General features: G+C 43.1%; 1 protein-coding gene across 1 annotated transcript in view; it reads left to right on the top strand.

Moving 5' to 3' along the window:
• Positions 1-19,653, top strand: part of LOC126259513 (uncharacterized) — a 62,637-nt gene that overhangs the window by 19,681 nt on the left and 23,303 nt on the right. The window contains exons 2-3 of the mRNA XM_049956367.1: positions 9,838-9,946; positions 10,290-10,460. Of these exons, the coding sequence (XP_049812324.1) occupies positions 9,838-9,946; positions 10,290-10,460 (280 nt within the window). The remainder of the gene's footprint in view (positions 1-9,837; positions 9,947-10,289; positions 10,461-19,653) is intronic.

Here is a 19,653-nt window from a genome sequence, read left to right as displayed (position 1 = left end):
GTTACCTCAGTGTACCTCAGCACTACTCACTAAGTATGAACTGATGTGAGACTCGCAACTGTGCCTCCTTTTCAGTCTAAAGCAATTTACACTTTCATATATTTCGTATGTGAAGTGATGCACTGCCCAACAACATTTATGTTGCTAATTGTAGGGATATGTACCGCAAACGGAACAGTGTGTTTCTCTCAACAGAATATTAAATCCCTATTTTTCACGAAGATTCTCTCAAATTGTGGGTACTACATGCGATCCACTTGGATGACAGAGGTACATGTACAAGGTGGCAGCTGAATTTCTTCAGGAACAGTGCCTCAAATGCTTGTCTGTTCAGTGTAGGATGGACTGATAAACATTTCTGGGCACTAATTCTTTATTTACAATCATCAAGAACAAATCCAGAATAGAGATTTTAGAATTCGTAGCTCGTGTGAAGAAAGCAATGGTTCTAGTTTTATGGGCGTCTCCTAACGAAGTACTGATCTGACACTTACTTGCTTCAGACACGTTTACCGTTGATGGGATAAGATTCATAACCAGAAGTAAAAATAAAGAAGTTGTTAATCGCACACAGAGCGATGAAAAAATTTTCCCGATCCACAACATGGAGAACGAAGTGGGCGACAGGAGTTACGCAGCCATGCTCAAGTTCTGGGGTCAGAGGACGGTGCTGCTCAGCAACCGTCGGTCCACACCGACGACTGATGCGATGCAAAATCATTATAAGCCTGAAGGTCTCGGGTTCGACGGCCGTAAATCCTAGGACTTTTATGTGTCACTGATCACACCTTGTCAACTCTGTCAGTGCTTGTTGATGTGGAAAACGCCGAGTTGCAGCACGCTGAACTGCAGTGAGTCAGCTCAGGGGTCGGAGGGATTCCGCGCCACGGCTCCTCCAACAGGACGGTCTCCACAACTGTTTTTGGACTGATGGTTGCTTAGAGAGTTGTCAGACAACTCGCGTAAAATTTGTGACAAGAAACTGATCTTTGCGACATTCGGAATCAATTAGAATATGACTAAGAGTGTAAATTTTCCTATGTTGCATATCAGCACTCATTAATACACAAAAGAAGAAGACGCTGGAATGGTTGTTAACTTTTACCACACCTGTCTATAAACGCGGTTTCAGAGAAACAGATACGCGTGCACACAGCTTGCAGCTCAGATCAGTAGTTATTTCCTGTTGCCCGTCGTAGCCAGGATTGCAACACGTACTGTCAATGAAGTATTGCACCACTTGGACGGAGTGACTGGCCGTCACCTTCAGGGACTGCTGCTTGTTATTGGTGCGCATAAATGCTGTTGCTTGAAGATAACGACTATCTGATGTGCTGAAATATTTTGGTGCATTAGCGACATCCTACTGACACAGTAAGCAGCATTAAACAGGCCAAAGATATTGACAGATAAGAGTCAGTTGATAAGGAATTATTGCTTAATATTTCAAGAGAATTTGGACCTTAAAACCAGACAACATGAATCACACAAGCATTAACCTTAGAACGCTAAAGTGGGATAAATGTTACACGGTTACTGAACTATCGTAAATTTACTACTCCATATTTTATTCAAAGGCAATCATAATTTATAGTTTATGTACTAAGTATTTACAAGGCCTCCACTGGTGTGTCAATAAAATAAAATAAGTGAAAAACTTCCTGTTTTACAACCTATACCACCAATACCATATTGGCGGGAACCACGAATTGATGCAGGTGCAGTCGTAAATTTTACGAGTGTTTAGCAATCTACGGTTAACGAATGATTTGTTAAAGGAAAATTTCAGACTCGAGTGTCCAAGATGATGAGATAGGCTTTCAAAATTCCCTCTTTCTTCTTTTTTTCAAAATCGTCGTATGAGAATGCTGAAAGTAATAGACGACAACCGAGTGAATGAAAGCGTTGCATAGCGTCTTGCATTATTCAGTGGACATGTCAGAGCTGATGTAACGGCACTCAGCAAAATGCGAGTTATTAAACACTCATTGGATAAAGATCATTATCTATCACGTACTAGTTCAGAGGATGAATGGATTAATGCAGCAGCTGCTTGCCGCTGACGCAGTGTCTATCGTTGACTGGTGCACTTGGGCGATACACAGCGTCGGTTGACGTTGATCACGTCACACGGGCTGATAGGCTTGACGCCTAAGGAAATATTAACAACTGGAAAAACTATATTTCTTCCCAGAAACGGCTGCCATTTAGTACTTTAATGCTTAGCGATAACGAGGGACAAATTTTAAGCACTGCATTTCTTCTGGTTTTGCTCAGAATGCCTTTTGCGGTGGTATCGCATCCCTCCTATCGCTGTAACACTTGGCATGCCACGTCTGTCATTTTCACAGACCGTGGTTTCACCATTTGGTCGTTCTCGTCGTCAATACATTTACGAAGGGAGACAACACAAAGTGGCATCTCATCATGCCAACTCCTCTTTCCTTGGCTCTACTATGAGGTAACATTACGTAACATTTTCAGTTCAAACGCAGCTGTCAGAACGACGTGACAAACTTAATAGACCACTGACTCCGGCATTTACCACGACCTATCACAAAAAATTCTTATAATGCTCCTCTTGCGAACGTACTTTATAAAAGTCATAAACAAGGGGGTCTACGTTTTTGTGCTCTATAAGGTGCTAGTAGTTTCAGGCTTAATGTAAACTTAAAACTTTGAACATTGCTGCTAAGGTTCAGTGACCGTGTCAGAATTGTATTGTAACAAATAAGCCCTCGGTCACAAATATTAAGTCAAAATTGACATGGTTTCGACGCTACTATGAGCGTCGTCTTCAGAATTAGACTAACTGTACTAAAACATTAGGTATATAGTACATTAATAAAATTAAAGTTTGTACTGACTCGAAAAGACTGAGGTCTTGTCGCAACCCTTGACCGCAGTACGAGCAGCCCTTAGCGGCTCGCCATCTGACAAGTGTTCATGACGTCGCCTTTCCGGCTGAGATCTTTTTTTAATATGTGACTTGTAAGTACTGCATCTTTTCGAGTCATTACAAACTTTAATTTTATTAATGTACTATATACCTAATGTTTTAGTACAGTTAGTCTAATTCTGAAGACGACGCTCATAGTAGCGTCGAAACCAGGTCAATTTTGACTTAATATCTGTGACCGAGGGCTTATTGGTTACAATATAATTAATGTAAACTTCATATTAATCTTGAAAGAAAATGGTGACATATCGAATCTGTTACATGAAAGGAAAAAAAAAGGAACGTGGCGCTTTGTCGTAATACAGGGTGAAGCGAAATTCGCGTACTCGGGACGGCCGGTGTTGCCGAGCGGTTCTAGGCGCGTCAGTCTGGAACGGCGCGACCGCTACCGTCGCAGGTTCGAATCTTGCCTCAGGCATGGATGTGTGTGATGTCCATAGTTTGGTTAGGTTTAAGTAGTTCTAAGTTCTAGGGGACTGATAACCTCAGATGTTAAGTCCCATAGTGCTCAGAGCCATTTGAACCTTTTTTTTTTTTTTTTTTCGCGTACTCGGGCTTCGCAGCGAAACTCCTCACATGCCAGTGATAAGAGAATGTCTCTCACAAAAATTCGTCCGGCGAATACATCCAGCAGGAGTGGCAATCTGGCAACATTTTAACCACATTTATGGTAAGTACCTCTGTCAGCACTCAAACCTTCTGCTGTACGCTTGATGCAATGGATAGAGTTTTGGGTTAGCATGCAGCAGGTCGACGGTTCGATCCTGGTTTGAGGCCTATGTTTCTTATTTGGTAAATGTAGTACAGGTAACGCAGTATCTGGCATCTTAATCATCACCACCGATTGGAGCGAGTCCTCTAGAAAACACTTGCACTTACATTATACAATCGTAGTAATGGAAGATTGGTCAGCGTTGAAAGAAGCCCTTTTCATGTCATGGAATTTCACAATTACCTCATCCACTAGACGCGATTTTTTTTTTTTTTTTTTTTTTTTTTTTGCGTCCACCTCCAATGGTCCCAGAGATTAGTAGCAACTATTATTCTTGCCTCGTTCAGGTCCATACATGTCGTTAGGGCCTTACGTTACCAATAGGACTACACCAATGTGCTCTGCGAATTATGTCGAAACTTGGTTACTTTTTGCATGTGTTATCACCATGGTCCCATGTGTCTCAACACTGAGTCTGGTAACAGTATGCTGTTTAGTATGTATTTCAATGCATTATTATTATTATCATTGTGGTGTCACCGCCAGACACCACACTTGCTAGGTGGTAGCTTAAATCGGCCGCGGTCCATTAGTACATGTCGGACCCGCGTGTCGCCACTGAGTGATCGCAGACCGAGCGCCACCACACGGCAGGTCTCGAGAGACGTACGAGCACTCGCCCCAGTTGTACGACGACGTTGCTAGCGACTACACTGACGAAGCCTTTCTCTCATTTGCCGAGAGACAGTTAGAATAGCCTTCAGCTAAGTTAATGGCTACGACCTAGCAAGGCGCCATTAACCATTTGTAACGTTGCATGTACCTCAAGATAGAGTCTCACTTGTATCATCCAGAATGCTGTATACCAAAGGACAATATAAAAGTTAAGTGTTCTAGTAGCTACGTTCTTTTCTTTATCACATTCATTACGAATCCTGTTCCAGACTTCGCGCCAGTCGGCGTGTGTGTACGTGTGCCCTTTCGGCTACTTCACTGTGGACTGGCTGCCTTAACAGTCCACTACAATCATTCTATCGATGGGATTGTGGAAACATAACGTCTATTACCGTTACGGACACAGTGTAATTCGAAGCAGAACATTTCACAATTAGCGATGTCGGTATGAATGATACACAACAATATGTGTCTGAGGGGTAATGTGCATTACATGGAACAGGCGCATCTTTAGCATCTCGATACAGATATTGTTTTTGTAGGTATTCTGTCCTGTGACATGTCATTTGTTTCAACTTTCTATTTCTTGTTTGTGAAACCACATATTTGTTACGTTCAGTGTTACAAAATGTTGCAAATTTAGGATACATGTGACCTAAGAAACGGCGTATATTACAGTATGAACTATCAGAATGAAATTAGCAAATTAAAAAAAAAATCAAAAGATCGAATCCACGTCCTCCTGCATGCTAACCCAAAACTCTATCCACTGCACCAATTGTGCACCACAACTATTAGGTGCTGACAAAGGTAATTAGTTGATTACAGTGTTGACAGATTGCCACTCTTTAACGTCCATTTTCTGCCGGATGCACTCGCTGGACGAAATTTTGCGACAAACATTTTTTTATCGCTGACGTATGAGGAGTCACGCTGCGAATCTCGAGTGCGCGAATTTCGTTTCACTCTGTACAGTGTCGTGAATTGTGGAGGGTGCCACACGCTTGAGAGGGAACTGTTACTTCCTGTCGTTACTCAAAATAGTAGCTCTGAAACGTAGCTACATTAACACTTCATTAATTGAATTTTTTAGTTGTTTGACATGGTCAAAGTGCAGGTACGCGATCTGTGGAACTAAAACGATGGATTTAGCCCTTGATAGTTAAGTGCGAAAATTTTATATTATTTGATTACTAGTTCCGGTTTATATACAAGCCATCTTCAGATAGGTTATGCAAAAAATTGCATCGAAGAGGGAGAGATGTTCAAATGGTTAATATAAAAATACCATCCCACGAGACGCATCAAATATGTTAATTGCCTGATTCTGTCTGTGTGCAATACATATGACAAGCTATTACTCTGGGTAGGAGCTGCAGCCTCAGTGGTTATACAGTTTTGCACTGTAATATTATTGTTACGATTTAAATATTTTTAGGATAATTTACGTTGTCAGTACATTGCACAACAAACGATCCTACTGCGCGACTGCTACGGTCGCAGGTTCGAATCCTGCCTCGGGCATGGGTGTGTGTGATGTCCTTAGGTTAGTTAGGTTTAAGTAGTTCTAAGTTCTAGGGGACTTATGACCTAAGATGTTGAGTCCCATAGTGCTCAGAGCCATTTGAACCATTTTTTTGAAACGATCCTACTCACACAAATTATGACGAGGTGTCCTGCCGTTTGGCAGTTGTACACTAATCGATGTATTTCGTTTTGGTATGTATCTTTTGGTGGTATTAACCATTTGAACTTCTGCACATCTTAGATGCAACAATACAACAGAAGACAAATTATTGCGGAATTACGCGACGGGCTCGGAGGAAACGTGACGAGGAGGAAACCTGAAATTATTTTTCGATTTAAAAAGTTCTTTTACTTGCCAGCTTTGTTTTTCTGCATAGCGAGAATGGTGACGATTCAATATCGTGTTCAGGTTTACGTTCCGTCCACTTGTTTACTTTACGATCATAATGTTTGTCTTTTTTTGCATACAACAGAGTATACTTTGTTGGAATGTTTCTCCGCCACTACTATCAAGTCTTCATTAAATTCCCACATGAGCAGTCACACCGCTCCCACCGCAACCTGTCAGAGACTAACTTGGCTGCGTGACACAGCGGGCCCACATGTTATCCGAGTTTGACCGCTCGCTGATTGTTGAGGTTTCTGGTGTCGATGTCGCTTCATTTAAAGTCCGCGTTGCTTCGTTCCAAGTCGACAGCATACTGCGTTTTACGTTCTTAATGCTTTCTCATTAAATCCAGTCTGGCGTCAACTTCGAACGAGTCGTGCCACAAAAAGTAAAGCTTCGAGGTTTTCCGAATGACACTGCGATTCAGACAGACTGCAAAAGACTTGCACTGTCAGTTGAATGGAACGGATAGTGTCTTGGAAGGAAGTTACGAGATGAATGTCAACAAGAGCGAAACAAGGGTGATGAGAAGTTGGCTCTGAGCACTATGGGACTCAACTGCTGTGGTTATCAGTCCCCTAGAACTTAGAACTACTTAAACCTAACTAACCTAAGGACATCACACACATCCATGCCCGAGGCAGGATTCGAACCTGCGACCGTAGCAGTCCCACGGTTCCGGACTGCGCGCCTAGAACCGCGAGACCACCGCGGCCGGCGATGAGAAGTTGTCGAATTAAATCAGGCGACGTGAGATAATTAGATTAGGAAATGAGACGCTACAAGTAGTGGATGAGTTGTGCTATTTGGGCAGCAAAATAACTGATGGTGACGGGTGTGACGTGAAGTCACGTAAGAAGTGTGCGCTCATTTTTACGTAATTTGAAGGTTGTATTAGTGCTATTATGGACGCTATGTCAAATACGTGGATGTCTCTGTATTTCGTATGGCGTGCACAATTACCTTCAAACAACGGATGATTCCCGAGTTAAAGTCAGTATAAAATGCAGGCTCGCAGTACCAAGAAAAGCGTTTCATAAGAAGGTGTAAGATTAATTTAAGTGTTATGAAGTTGTAAAGTTGTTGCTTTATTTTGCTCTGCAAGCGGTGCTGCTATTCAAGACCATAAAAATGGGTTAAAAGCTGTGAGCTGTCTGGGGAAGTTAACCTTGCATTACCGTGCAACTGTTTCACCAGGTATCCAGTCTAGCTTACCAAATTCCCAACCAGACTAACATTAATTATAATCTTTTAATAGTCATATGACAACCGGTGATATATATATATATATATATATATATATATATATATATATATATATATATATATATATATATATATACGAGAATTTAAATAAAAAGAAATAAATCAGTTTATATTTGGAAATTTATTTTAACATTGATCATTGAAATTTCAGCATATTAAATTTGATTCATAACTAAACTGGTGCCTTATTTAGGATTGTGAAAATGTGAGATTGTAATCTTACGGAACACATCAAATATGGAGCCAAGATTGGGAGACTGCATACAACACTGCATTCATAAAATAACACACGAAGAACGTTGAAACATATGCAAGAGGAAATTAACCACAACCAACCGATTCAATTTTCACCCAAAGAAGTTACGTTCGTAGCACAATCCTGTCCGTCATGTAATTACCACACACTGGTATACTGAATTCATACTAACTCTCTGTGAAATCTTCCCGAAAAGAATAGCTGAGGACTACTTTGATGATTACACCACATGGTTCACGTGGTCAACTTTTTTTACACAAAGAGTGTAACTCCACAATAATCTTGATAATTAAAATACATTAGATCGAAAAGCAATTTACAAAAGAAAAACCTCGAACTGGTTACTATCGTCTTACTATTAACCTAATGGGTCAAACAGTTGTATAAGCACGTGTTACTGGTCTCACAAAGTACACCACACGTGGGTTGAACATAAAGAAAAGTTGCTATATTGGAAAATATTGTCAAGACGAGACGTTATAATCTCACTGACATTCGCATTTAAGATTGATGATCTTAGTAGAGTTACTGATCAACACGTGGTTGCACTTTACTCACAAAGTAGTGACAAAGCAACTACTGGAACATTCTGAACTGTAGACTCGAATCACACTGCGTTGCAATTTAAGATAATATTAGATATTTTATAGCTAAACCTGAAATAAAGGTGATTAAATTTTCAGTTAGGCTGAACTTAAGAAATCCATTGTCCTACGGACTTAGCAGACACGCGTTTAGCCGGAGATCTTACCACTTCAGACGCTCGCCGCGGACAGACTGCCGTGGTCCCTTCCTGAGGGCGGCTCACAAATACAAACAGAAGTGGCCAGAGGGGCAGCTTCCTATACCAACATGACAAGGGACGGACAGGACCATACTAGGGATAGAAACCTCTTTGCTTTCAGAAAGTGTAGCTACCTGTTCCGACGTTGGTCCTACTGTTCTCTAGCAGACAGGCTTGTCTGCTACCATCCAGCATGCAACTAGAAATACATTTGCTGATTCACCCTCTCACACAGAAGGGAAGGGGGATGACAGTATCTTATCATATACAGTATATAAAAGAAAGCGGATGTAGGTTCCGTATGTGACTGTGTGACATGAATTACATATAAACTGTGTTTTATAGTGTAGTAGTGTGACAGATCGTTCTTGTTTATGTGTAAAAGTAACACGTTCCACTACTCAGTCTCCTCCCAGATAGTCAGAAACGCCGCAGTAAATTTAGAAGAGGAATTTATGCCGTAAATGACAACAGATTTCAGAAATTAACATGAAAGGAATCCAACAGAGACCTTTCAATGTGTTTTCTAAAGGTATTTATCTGTAATGTAGGCTTGTAAAAGCGAGAACTGTGCTCGATGAGCTGTTCAAACAAGAGGACTACAGAAGCTTTCGAGATGTGGCACAACAGGGGGGCGCCGAGGAACAGATGAGAAGGAGAGAAATTTGTAGCGCAACCTGACTGAAAGAAGGGATCGGTTAAGAGGATATTCTGAGGCATGACCGGATAGTTAGTTTGGTAATGGAGAGAGTGTAAGTGTGTTGTGCGTGTGTGTGTGTGTGTGCATCTGTGTATGTGTGTGTGTGTGTGTGTGTGTGTGTGTGTGTGTGTGTGTATGTGTGGAGACTTGGCTGGGGGCAAAATTGTAGAAGGATACCTAGGCATGAGCAGACCAGGTAGGATCGAGTGAACGTAGCTTGCAATAGTTACGCAGTTTGCATGGCTTACGTGGCTTGCACAGGAGGGAGTAGTACCAAACCAGTCTTCCAAGTGAAGAGCGCAACAACAATAGTTTTACAATGACGTTTCTGTCATCCCGCGCCTCGTCTTCAGTAAACTCTTAGGGATTTTGGATAAATAACTTGATCATCATTACCATGCTTTTCTGTTCAGTACTCATCTTATTGTATTATGTATCAATACGAAAGCTATCAATTTTAAAATAAGTGCATACGAAATTGACATTAATTGACTAACGTGCTTAGTTGTTTTTGTGAACCAAGCAAGCATTCCTTTATTTGATGGTGTAATTTTGCATCTCTTCTCGTAGACGTTCATGCTGAAAATTCGTAAAACATATGAAGAGGGAGGAGGAAGTCATTTACCTGGGACACAAAATGATGGAACAATATGCTATGAAGTGGCCGAGACGCTGTCACGTCAGAGGAAGTGACTTCTTACGGAGCCGCACCGGGACTTGTGACAGCGAGGGCAGGTGTAGCGCCGAGGGCAAGCGATCGGTATCGATCGGTCGATAGCGCCTGCCTGCCGGGCGCCCGCTTCTAGGAAGCGGCCTAGCTCGTCTTCTGGCTAGCGGTTGCTGCGTCGTTTCGCCACTGCGTGACGTCAGAGCGCCGGCCCCCTCCCCCTTCCCCTCTCACTTGCCAACCATCGCGACCCGCCAGCTGACTGCAGCTGTTGCTCGGCTCGCACGCAACGCCCGCCGCGGCTCCCCGCCGCCCCGCCGCCCCGGCCTTGCAACTGACAGCCGCTCTCTATAAGAGGGCGACCTCGCACGTGGCAGCAGCCAAACACGCAGCGGCCGCTCCGCGCTGCGGCCGGCGCAACACGCATCCGCCACCGCACCACAGCACAGCACCACAGCACAACACACCGCAGCAGCCGGCAGGGTCGAGGTCATCAGGCGGGTCCGTGGCGGCCGCGCCATGGTTGGTGAGTACTCGGCCGACAGCTCAGAGCCGTTATACTGTACGCGTGCTTATACGTGCTGTTCATGTCCGTGCGCTACTCGCTAAACCTTAATTCTTGAGACACGGCGCGCTCGAAGACTTCAATACATCCGCTCGAAGGCTGCAGTGCATCACCGGGCGATTACTTGGCACTCAGTTCAGTAACTCAACACTGGAGCTGCACAGTGCATTCACAGCTCTCGGTGAGAACACGTTAGGTCGATACGCGAGGCTGCAGAAATTTCGAGATCGCAGCTTTTTCTGCGAGTACAGGAGCTTAAATAACAGCCCAAAACTGACCGTGGAGCCCCTTTGTATCCGAGCGGTTCTAGGCGCTTCAGTCCGGAACAGCGCTGTGTGTGATGTCAAATGGCTCTGAGCACTATGCGACTTAACTGCTGAGGTCATCAGTCCCCTAGAACTTAGAACTACTTAAACCTAACTAGCCTAAGGACATCACACACATCCAAGCCCGAGGCAGGAGTGGAACCTGCGACCGTAGCGGTCGCGCGCTTCCAGACTGTAGCGCCTAGAACCGCTCGGCCACTCCGGCCGGCTGTGTGGTGTCCTTAGGTTAGTTAGGTTTAAGTAGTTCTAAGTTCTAGGGCACTGATGACCTCAGGTGTGAAGTCCTATAAGTTCTAGGGCACTGATGACCTATAGTGCTCAGAGCCATTTGAACCATTTGACGGTGGAGCATAGCTACCGGTGTTGAAGAACCGAAGTTTGGCGACTGGTTACGTTGCCTTTGTTCACGTTCGAAGCAAATGACGGAAGCAGTGAATGAGGCATGTTTCCGTGTACTGCTGTGTAGCACGTCAGGTTGTGCCAACGTTGTCTTTTTCCTCTGGCAGAGGTTGTCTAAGTGTTTTGGAAACAGATCTCGTCATCGGTAATCGGACGGTGTGGCCTTCAGAAGTCTCCGTCTGATCTGTGAGACATTTAGCGTTCAACAGTGAGGCGCGATTTTGTTTTTCGAGTTCGCTGAGGAAGTGCAGACCTCGAGGACTTTCCGTTTCAGGTCGCCGTCGATAATGCCTCAAACGAGGACCGTAAACGCCGACAACGTGAGCGTCTTACGTATCTGTGAGCAGTTGTCGTCACATGACACTTTGCTCAGCCTTCAGTCCAGCGATAAAACAATAATTCTGCGATAAGCCGCAGCGGTGAGGCATACGGACACTGTTTGCAAGTCTCTTCCAGACATCACACTCCGCGCTTTAGGCCCCACAGTGGTCATCGCAACAAACATATCATACGGGCCTTCCTTCTGGGTTACGTTGCTATGTAACATTTCGTATCTTGTTGCCATGGAGTGGCCAATGTTCACGTTAAAAGTTGCGTGCCTCGAACCTGGTGCAAAACTTCCGTTCTGATCACTTTTTTTCCGGCTTACTTGTTCTCTTTTTTTTCGCTGTTCGTTAACTCGCCTACCCCACAAGAGGTTGAATGGACACTGCACCACGCCGCTCCGCTGCAGAAAAGAATGCACGCGAGCCTAAAGACCACCACGAGACCTCTAAGGCAGTGAAGGCGACCCACCTGACTTACCACGTGCTGCCACCCCGTCCAGAATGGCACTAGTGATCGAGAGTCCTCATTCCTTCTTTGTTTGTCAGCCACAGTCGATTAAAGATCTGAGATTGCTCGCTCTATTCGTTCTTACCATCAGTGACGATGTTTAATCAATCGATTGTGCCTTTGTATAAAATATTTTTGTCTTGCACTAAATTTCCTGTACAGTCTAGGCATAACGACAGTTGCTCTGATTCGAATTACTTTCTAACTCTCCAGTTGTACGGTTGTAGTGTGGTCACTTTAGCCTCATTAACACTCACGAGGCACTAATATGCGGTACCGTAATAACAATAGTTTTGGTGTCACATTCGTATCTAGATACTGTGTGTGACACACTTACTGCACACTTGCTGTCTGGTCTCTGAGCTATACACCACGCCATCGCGCTTTTTTAAATTGGTCATGAACTTCTTCGGTCTCTGTTGTTGTCTACAACGTCCTCACCATCTAATCACAGTGAAGTTGTGGAGTGTTTTGACCTTTCCGTCTATCCTTTTTTTTTTTTTAATTTCTCCTCTCGATATTTTCCTTGCGCCTATTTGACACGAATAATTTTGTCTTAGACGCTCATTACGAACACTGATTGGGCATTTCTCGTACGACAAGTATTTATCTGAACAACTCAGATCACACTGAGTAACTTACCTGTACGGAAAACTAACATTTTGTTTTAACGACCTTTCGCGGACAACTGTTAAACCCCACGTCACCTTTATGAGGACTGTTTCATTACGGCTCCTACTTTCTGAGCACTGCTTTCACTAACCATTCAAACACTGAAGAATTGTAAAAGCCCTTTCAGGCATCTGATACTCGGCATATCGAAGCAGCAAACAATTACTGAATCTCTTATAATTCTACGTTATTACCTTATTTTGTACTTCATTCTTTTTTACCCACTCCATAATTCTTCGTGTACGTCTGAAAAGAGCTGTTAAATGTACTGGACTTCAATTCTTGGAATACATCGGAAGTTGCCCAAAAACATTTTCTTATCGTAAGCAGCCTTCTGTAACGCCTTTCAGTCGTTGCGTTTCCATAACTGACAACTTCATTCGAGTTCTTAATTTCCAGAAAAAGTTTCTTTAGTCTCCTATACAACGCATGTTGCCAATCATTTTTTTCTTCTTGTTTCGGCGGCCTGTGTGACCGAGCGGTCCTAGGCGCTTCAGTGTGGAACCGCGAGACCGCTACGGTCGCAGGTTCGAATCCTGCCTCGGGCATGGATGTGAGTGATGTCCTTAGGTTAGTCAGGTTTAAGTAGTTCTAAGTTCTAGGGAATTGATGACCTCAGATGTTAAGTCCCATAGTGCTCAGAGCCATTTTTGAACCTCTTGTTTCCATCGACACACGTGAAGTCAATGGAGTAGGATCTCGAATAGGTTTTATCTGGAAACCGAACCCGTACTAAAATACAAGTATTGTTTAATAGATGTAACGCGGAAGTATTTTGTTACTGTTATAATTATAAACAGATGACTATCGTACTAACTACCTCTCTTTTCCGTACTCTACGCTACGCATGATTAAAATAAAGAAAAAGACTGACAGACGAGGTTTGGAAAAAGGGACTGAGAATAGAGAAATTAAAATATTTTGGTGAATGAAGTTCATGAAAGAGTATAGGAAGACCCAATAACGTGGAATTAGGGAAAGGGTAACAACAAATAGGTACCGCACGCAACTGAGAATAACTGAATGGAAATTTGGAATAAAAAGACAACTTGGCGAAAAGCAGTTATCTAAATGTTTTGATCTGAAGCTGGTGTGAAATTAATCGTTTAAAGCGCAATGTTCACTGTATTCCGCGCTAAAATGTCACCACAGTCCCAGAGATTAGTTGCACATATTGCGTAATATAAAGGAAATCTGATAGTGAGGCCACAGCTGCGCAAAAGTGTCAGATGAGGCTATAGAAAGACAAGAGAGACCATAAATCAACTGGCAGCGGGGTTTGACACGTAGCACCCACCAATTTTAGCTTTTTACGAGACAATATCGATTTCAATTAAGTTTGTACGATGACCTTTTTGAGTAGGAGACAATTGTTAATGACTGACTGACATATTGATAGTGCCAGTCACTAAATAATCCTGTGTTGCTTAACAGGCTAGGTAAAAAATAAAAGACGGAATAGGCCCGTTTATTTTACCCGCAATGGTTACCTCAAAATAAATATCAAATATTCTGCTCCCTCTTTTCTAGGCAACATACGTGGTAAGGCTTGTTTCACCAGAATACGAAAACAAGTTTCTGAATTGACAACAAACTTCAAAGCACTCTTAACAACTTCGTTCTAAATCAGGAGTACACTAATTGTTCTTAAGTCATTCCACATCACATTATTTAGAATTAATGGAATGACGATTCCAAACGAGATTAACAATACTACTGTATTTGGGTACAATAATTCGTCCCCCAACTTGACTAAAGAAGTTGCAATCGAAAATAACTTTCGTATTATGCGTTACGTTGAAATAACATAAAACGGGATCTCAATCAAGAAACATTAATCGTTACGCGTAAGAACCAGGAGTCGCAGGATATTCATAAAATGTCATACTGAATCGACAAATACATGTTTCGTGTAAAATTTAATCGGTACAATACCCTCCAGTGAACGACTTTTAACGTAATATTAGGTGCTTAAAACAGTATGATTGTCGCTTGATATAAAATTACTATATGACTTTTTATACGTGAATAATTATTCTGAATGAACAGCCTTTGATGTTTAAGGGGATATCTCTACATAATTTTGCCAGCTGACACTAATGTTGGATGATGACTTGTAACAACGAACATTCTTTTGACTCCAAATACGAAAATCAGCTGATTAAATGCAGTACTGCAAGTGTCGAACAGTGTTTCAAGACGATGTGAATCGGTATTTCGTAATATTTCCATAATTCGCAACATTTAGTTCCTCGAGCGTTAACATTATTTTAAACCTCTTCATTTCTAAATTCGTATCTCGCAATACCCCAAGGAATTACACAGTAGTTTGTAACATTTCTCTATTGGCTACTGAGGAATAGCTATAAAAGCTGAAAAATGCTGTGGTGTTATTGACTATATAAGTAGATGGTAAAATAACGATTGTTACTACTAGACACGGATAACCGGTTTGTTTCTTTGATGACGAGCAAGAGCAGACTGGAAAGCAAATGACTTTTGATCTCAGAAAAGCTGAACCTGCATTGAGATCCTACACTATTTGGAAGGACTTTACTAACGTCCACAAGCAAGCGTAGGAAACAGGCAGCAGATGATGGCAGGGGCTGGCTGCGAATTTCGTAACTCATTTCATTCGACACGGTAATAAGTTTTAACAAGGAACCTACGATAGTTATTTATCGGCCACCACAGGAAATGGTGGACGCCACAGAATGTTACCAGGAACCAGAACTGGGAAGCAGTCCAACAGGAGCCGGCGGTATGGTTCCGCGCGCATTCGCCACGAACGAAGCGAAGCGAAGCGAAGCGGCGGACTGTGCCGTCCGTGCAGACGCGCAGCACCAGCCGTGTGAGCGGGCGGCCTTGCAGCGCGTGACGTCACGGTGCGCAGTTCCCGCCTGCGCGGGCCCGGCATCCGCCCCGTCGCGGCTGCTCGAGGAAGCGCTGCGCTCGCCGGCGATTGCACGACGCGGCCGCCACTTCTTTCCTCCTCTCCACGGGAGCGTGCTAACAACTAATGCCTCCGAATTCCTTACTTTGTTCTCAATATCGGTTGCGGTATTACGTGTTGTAATATTTCTACATGAATTTTGCTATGCAGAAATCGGTGCTAATGGACAATAATAGTGGGTTGAAAGCCGTGAGCTGTCTGGGGAGGTTAACCGTGCGTATACTGGGCAACTGTTTCAGCAGGTAACTAGTCTAGGTTTACCACATTACCAATCAGACTAACATTGATTATAATCTTTTACAGTCATACAACAACCGGTAATATATCTATATAAAAGGAGAATTTAAATAAAAAGAAAGAAATCAGTTTATATTTGCAAATTTATTTTAAGATTGTTCATTGAAATTTCAGCATATTATACGTGAGTTATAACTGAGCTGGTGCCTTATTTACGATTGTGAAAATGTGAGATTGGAATCTTACGGAACACAAAATATGGAGCCAAGATTGGGAGACTGGATACAACACTGGATTCATAAAACAACACACAAAGAACATTGAAACACATGCAAGAGAAAGTTAACCACAACCAACAGATTCAAATTTTCAGTCAAAGAAATTACGTTCGTAGCACAATCCTGTCCGTCATGTAATTACCACACACTGGTATACTAAATTCATATTAACTCTTTGTGAAATCTTCCCAAGAAGAATAGCTGAGGGCTACTTTGATGATTACACCACATGCTTCACGTGGTCAACTTGGTTTACAGAAAGCGTATAACTCCACAGTAATTTTGATAATTAAAATAAATTCGATCGAAAAGCAAATTACAAAAGAAAAACCTCGAACTGGTTATTAACGTCTTACTGTTAACCTGACGGGTCAAACAGTTATATAAGCACGTGGTACTGGTCTCGCAAAGTACATCCCACGTGGGTTGAAGATAAAGAAAAGTTGCTATATTAAAAATATTGTTAAGACGAGACGTTATAATCACACAAGCATTCGCATTTAAGATTGATCATAGTTAGAGTTACTGATCAACACGTGGTTCCACTTTACTCACAAAGTAGTAACAAAGCAACAACCGGAAAATAATATGAACTTCACACGAGAATTACACTACGCTGCAATTTAAGGTAACCTTAGATATTTTAGATTGAATTCTCAGTTAGGCTGAACTTAACAAATCCATTGTCCTACGGACTTAGCAGACACGCGCTTAGCCGGAGATCTTACCATTTCAGACGTTCGCCACCGCCAGACTGCCACTGCCTACTACTGGACTGCAACTGCCTCTACTGCCCAGCGTGCTCCCTCAGAGTGGCTCACAAAGACAAACGGAAGGGGCCAGAGGGGCAGCTTCCTATACCAACCTGACAAGGGACGGACCGGACCATACTAAGAATAGAAACCTCTTTGCTTTTAGGAACCGTAGCTACCTGTTCCAACGTTGGTCCTACTGTTCTCTAGCAGACAGCCTTGTCTGCTACCCTCAAGCATGCAACTACAAACACATTTGATCATTCATCCTCTCACACAGAAGGGAAGGGGGATGACAGTATCTTATCTTACACAGTATATAACAGAAAGCGGATGTAGGTTCCGTATGAGACTGTGTGACATGAATTACATATACGAATTACATATAAACTTTGTTTTAAAGTGTAGTAGTGTGACAGATCGTTCTTGTTTACGTGTAAAAGTAACACGTTCCACTACTCAGTCTCCTCCCAGATAGTCAGAAACGCCACAGTAAATTTAGGAGAGGAATTTACTCCATAAATGACATCAGATTTAAGAAATTAAACATGAAAGGAATCCAACAGAGACCTTTCAGTGTCACACAGAGTACTGGTCGACTGGTAATGCTTCGCTGACACAAGTTGCAACCCTCTGCCGCTATGGGGCTCCGAATTGTTGACTGTGCCACGGCGGTGAGCAAAGTAACGAAGTTGGTGTACTGCGAGAACCCCAGAAAACTGAAAGCACGAATTCGAAAAGTTGTTCTGCTCACTGAGCACCGCCTCCTCCAGCATTACAATGCCACACGAACGCTGCGACATCCGCAACAGTCCCACGCTTTGGTTCACCGCCTTTCATCATCCTCCATACAGTCTCGACTTGGCCCCATCCGATTTTCATCTGTTCCCAAAACTTACGAACGCCTTCCAGTGGTTCACTTGGCTAGAAATGACGCGTTGCAAGTAGACTTATGGTGTGGCTCCGTCAACAAAGTCAAATATTCTACAGTGACGATAACAACAAACCACTCTGTCGCTGACAGACACTTGTTTCTCCCAGGGTTAGTCATGAGAACAACCGAGTGAAAACAATCGATTCTGTTACTCGTTGGAAAACAATCGACTCATTCGATTGTAGCTTTATGTATCGGCATTCTTTTGAGTCAAACCAGTCTGTGAGAGCAAAAGAATGAAAATAATTGAGTGAGTCAGTTGCAGTATTACATATCGGTGGTATATTTATTCATCCATTTCTTTGCCTTGAAACCAGTCGCCGGCCGCGGTGGTCTCGCGGTTCTAGGCGCGCAGTCAGGAACCGTGCGACTGCTACGGTCGCAGGTTCGAATCCTGCCTCGGGCATGGATGTGTGTGATGTCCTTAAGTTAGTTAGGTTTAAGTAGTTCTAAGTTCTAGGGGACTGATGACCACAGCAGTTGAGTCCCATAGTGCTCAGAGCCATTTGAACCATTTTGAAACCAGTCCCCGGGAGCAGCCGAATGAAACGAGTTGACAGACTGTCCAGTCGTGAGTTTTTCATTGTTTCCTTTTCAAGTGAAAGCAGTCCTTAGTGTTTCTGTCAGTTGAAGCTTGTATTCACTCATTCATTCAATTAATAATGATACTGTCGTGTGACGAGGGCCTCCCGTCGGGTAGACCGCTCGCCTGGTGCAACTGTTTCGATTTGACGCCACTTCGGCGACTTGCGCGTCGATGGGGATGAAATGATGATGATTATCACAACACAACACCCAGTCCCTGAGCGGAGAAAATCTCCCACCCAGTCGGGAATCGAACCCGGATCCTTAGAATTAACAGTCTGTCGCGCTGACCACTCAGCTACCGGGGGCGGACGTTCGTTTACTTCAAAGCACTTTTTAGTGGTTTTGCTGACCGAGTTATCCACTTATTCTTCTGAGTGAAATCAGTCTGTAGTACTTTTACTAGGCGAAGCAAAACAGCGGTATCTGTTCGAAAAATTCCGGAATTTTGTCCACAAAATTTTTCTACGCTTGTGTTTTACTTATGGCGCATGGTCAACTTCGAAAAACTCTCCTCCACAATTGATACACCGCTCCCAATGCCGTTTAGACTTTCGGAAGCAGTCTTGGTACGCCTCTTGCTGAATATCGTCTAACGTTGCAAATCTTCTGCATGGGCCACGTATGGAGAGTACGGAGGAGGAGGCAGCACAATGATTTCGTTTCTTGTACAATAGTCAGCCACCAACAGGGACATATGTGTGTGTGCGCGTTATCGTGATGGAAGAGCCATGAATTGTCTCGGCAAATTTCAGAACGTTTCCTTCCCACATATTCTCGCAGGCGTTCCAACATTCGTCCCTGTGGCACGAATGCTGGGTGAGCTAATCATTCAAAGTGACAGAAAACTATCAGCTTGGCTTTGACATTTCGCCTCATCTGACGAGCTTCTTTTGGTCTTGGAGAACCCTTCCCGACCCATTGTGGAGACTGAAACATGGTCTCAACATCATAACACAAGACTCACACCTCATCATAAGTTACGATTTTCATCACTAGAGAACGAGATATGTAAACACGAAGAATGAAAATGAAGAATGTTAATGAAGTTGGTTTTCTTAAAAAGTTTTAAGAGCTTTGATATAAAATATCCAGAGACATTAATTCTCAGCACGCCCCGTACATCTGCATCTACGAGCATCGAGATCCACACGTGCTACTTTGCAGACGACTGTGAAGCACAC

The sequence above is a fragment of the Schistocerca nitens genome, chromosome 5, assembly GCF_023898315.1.
Source record: "Schistocerca nitens isolate TAMUIC-IGC-003100 chromosome 5, iqSchNite1.1, whole genome shotgun sequence".
NCBI lineage: Eukaryota > Metazoa > Arthropoda > Insecta > Orthoptera > Acrididae > Schistocerca > Schistocerca nitens.
This window is presented reverse-complemented; position numbering and strand designations above follow the sequence as displayed.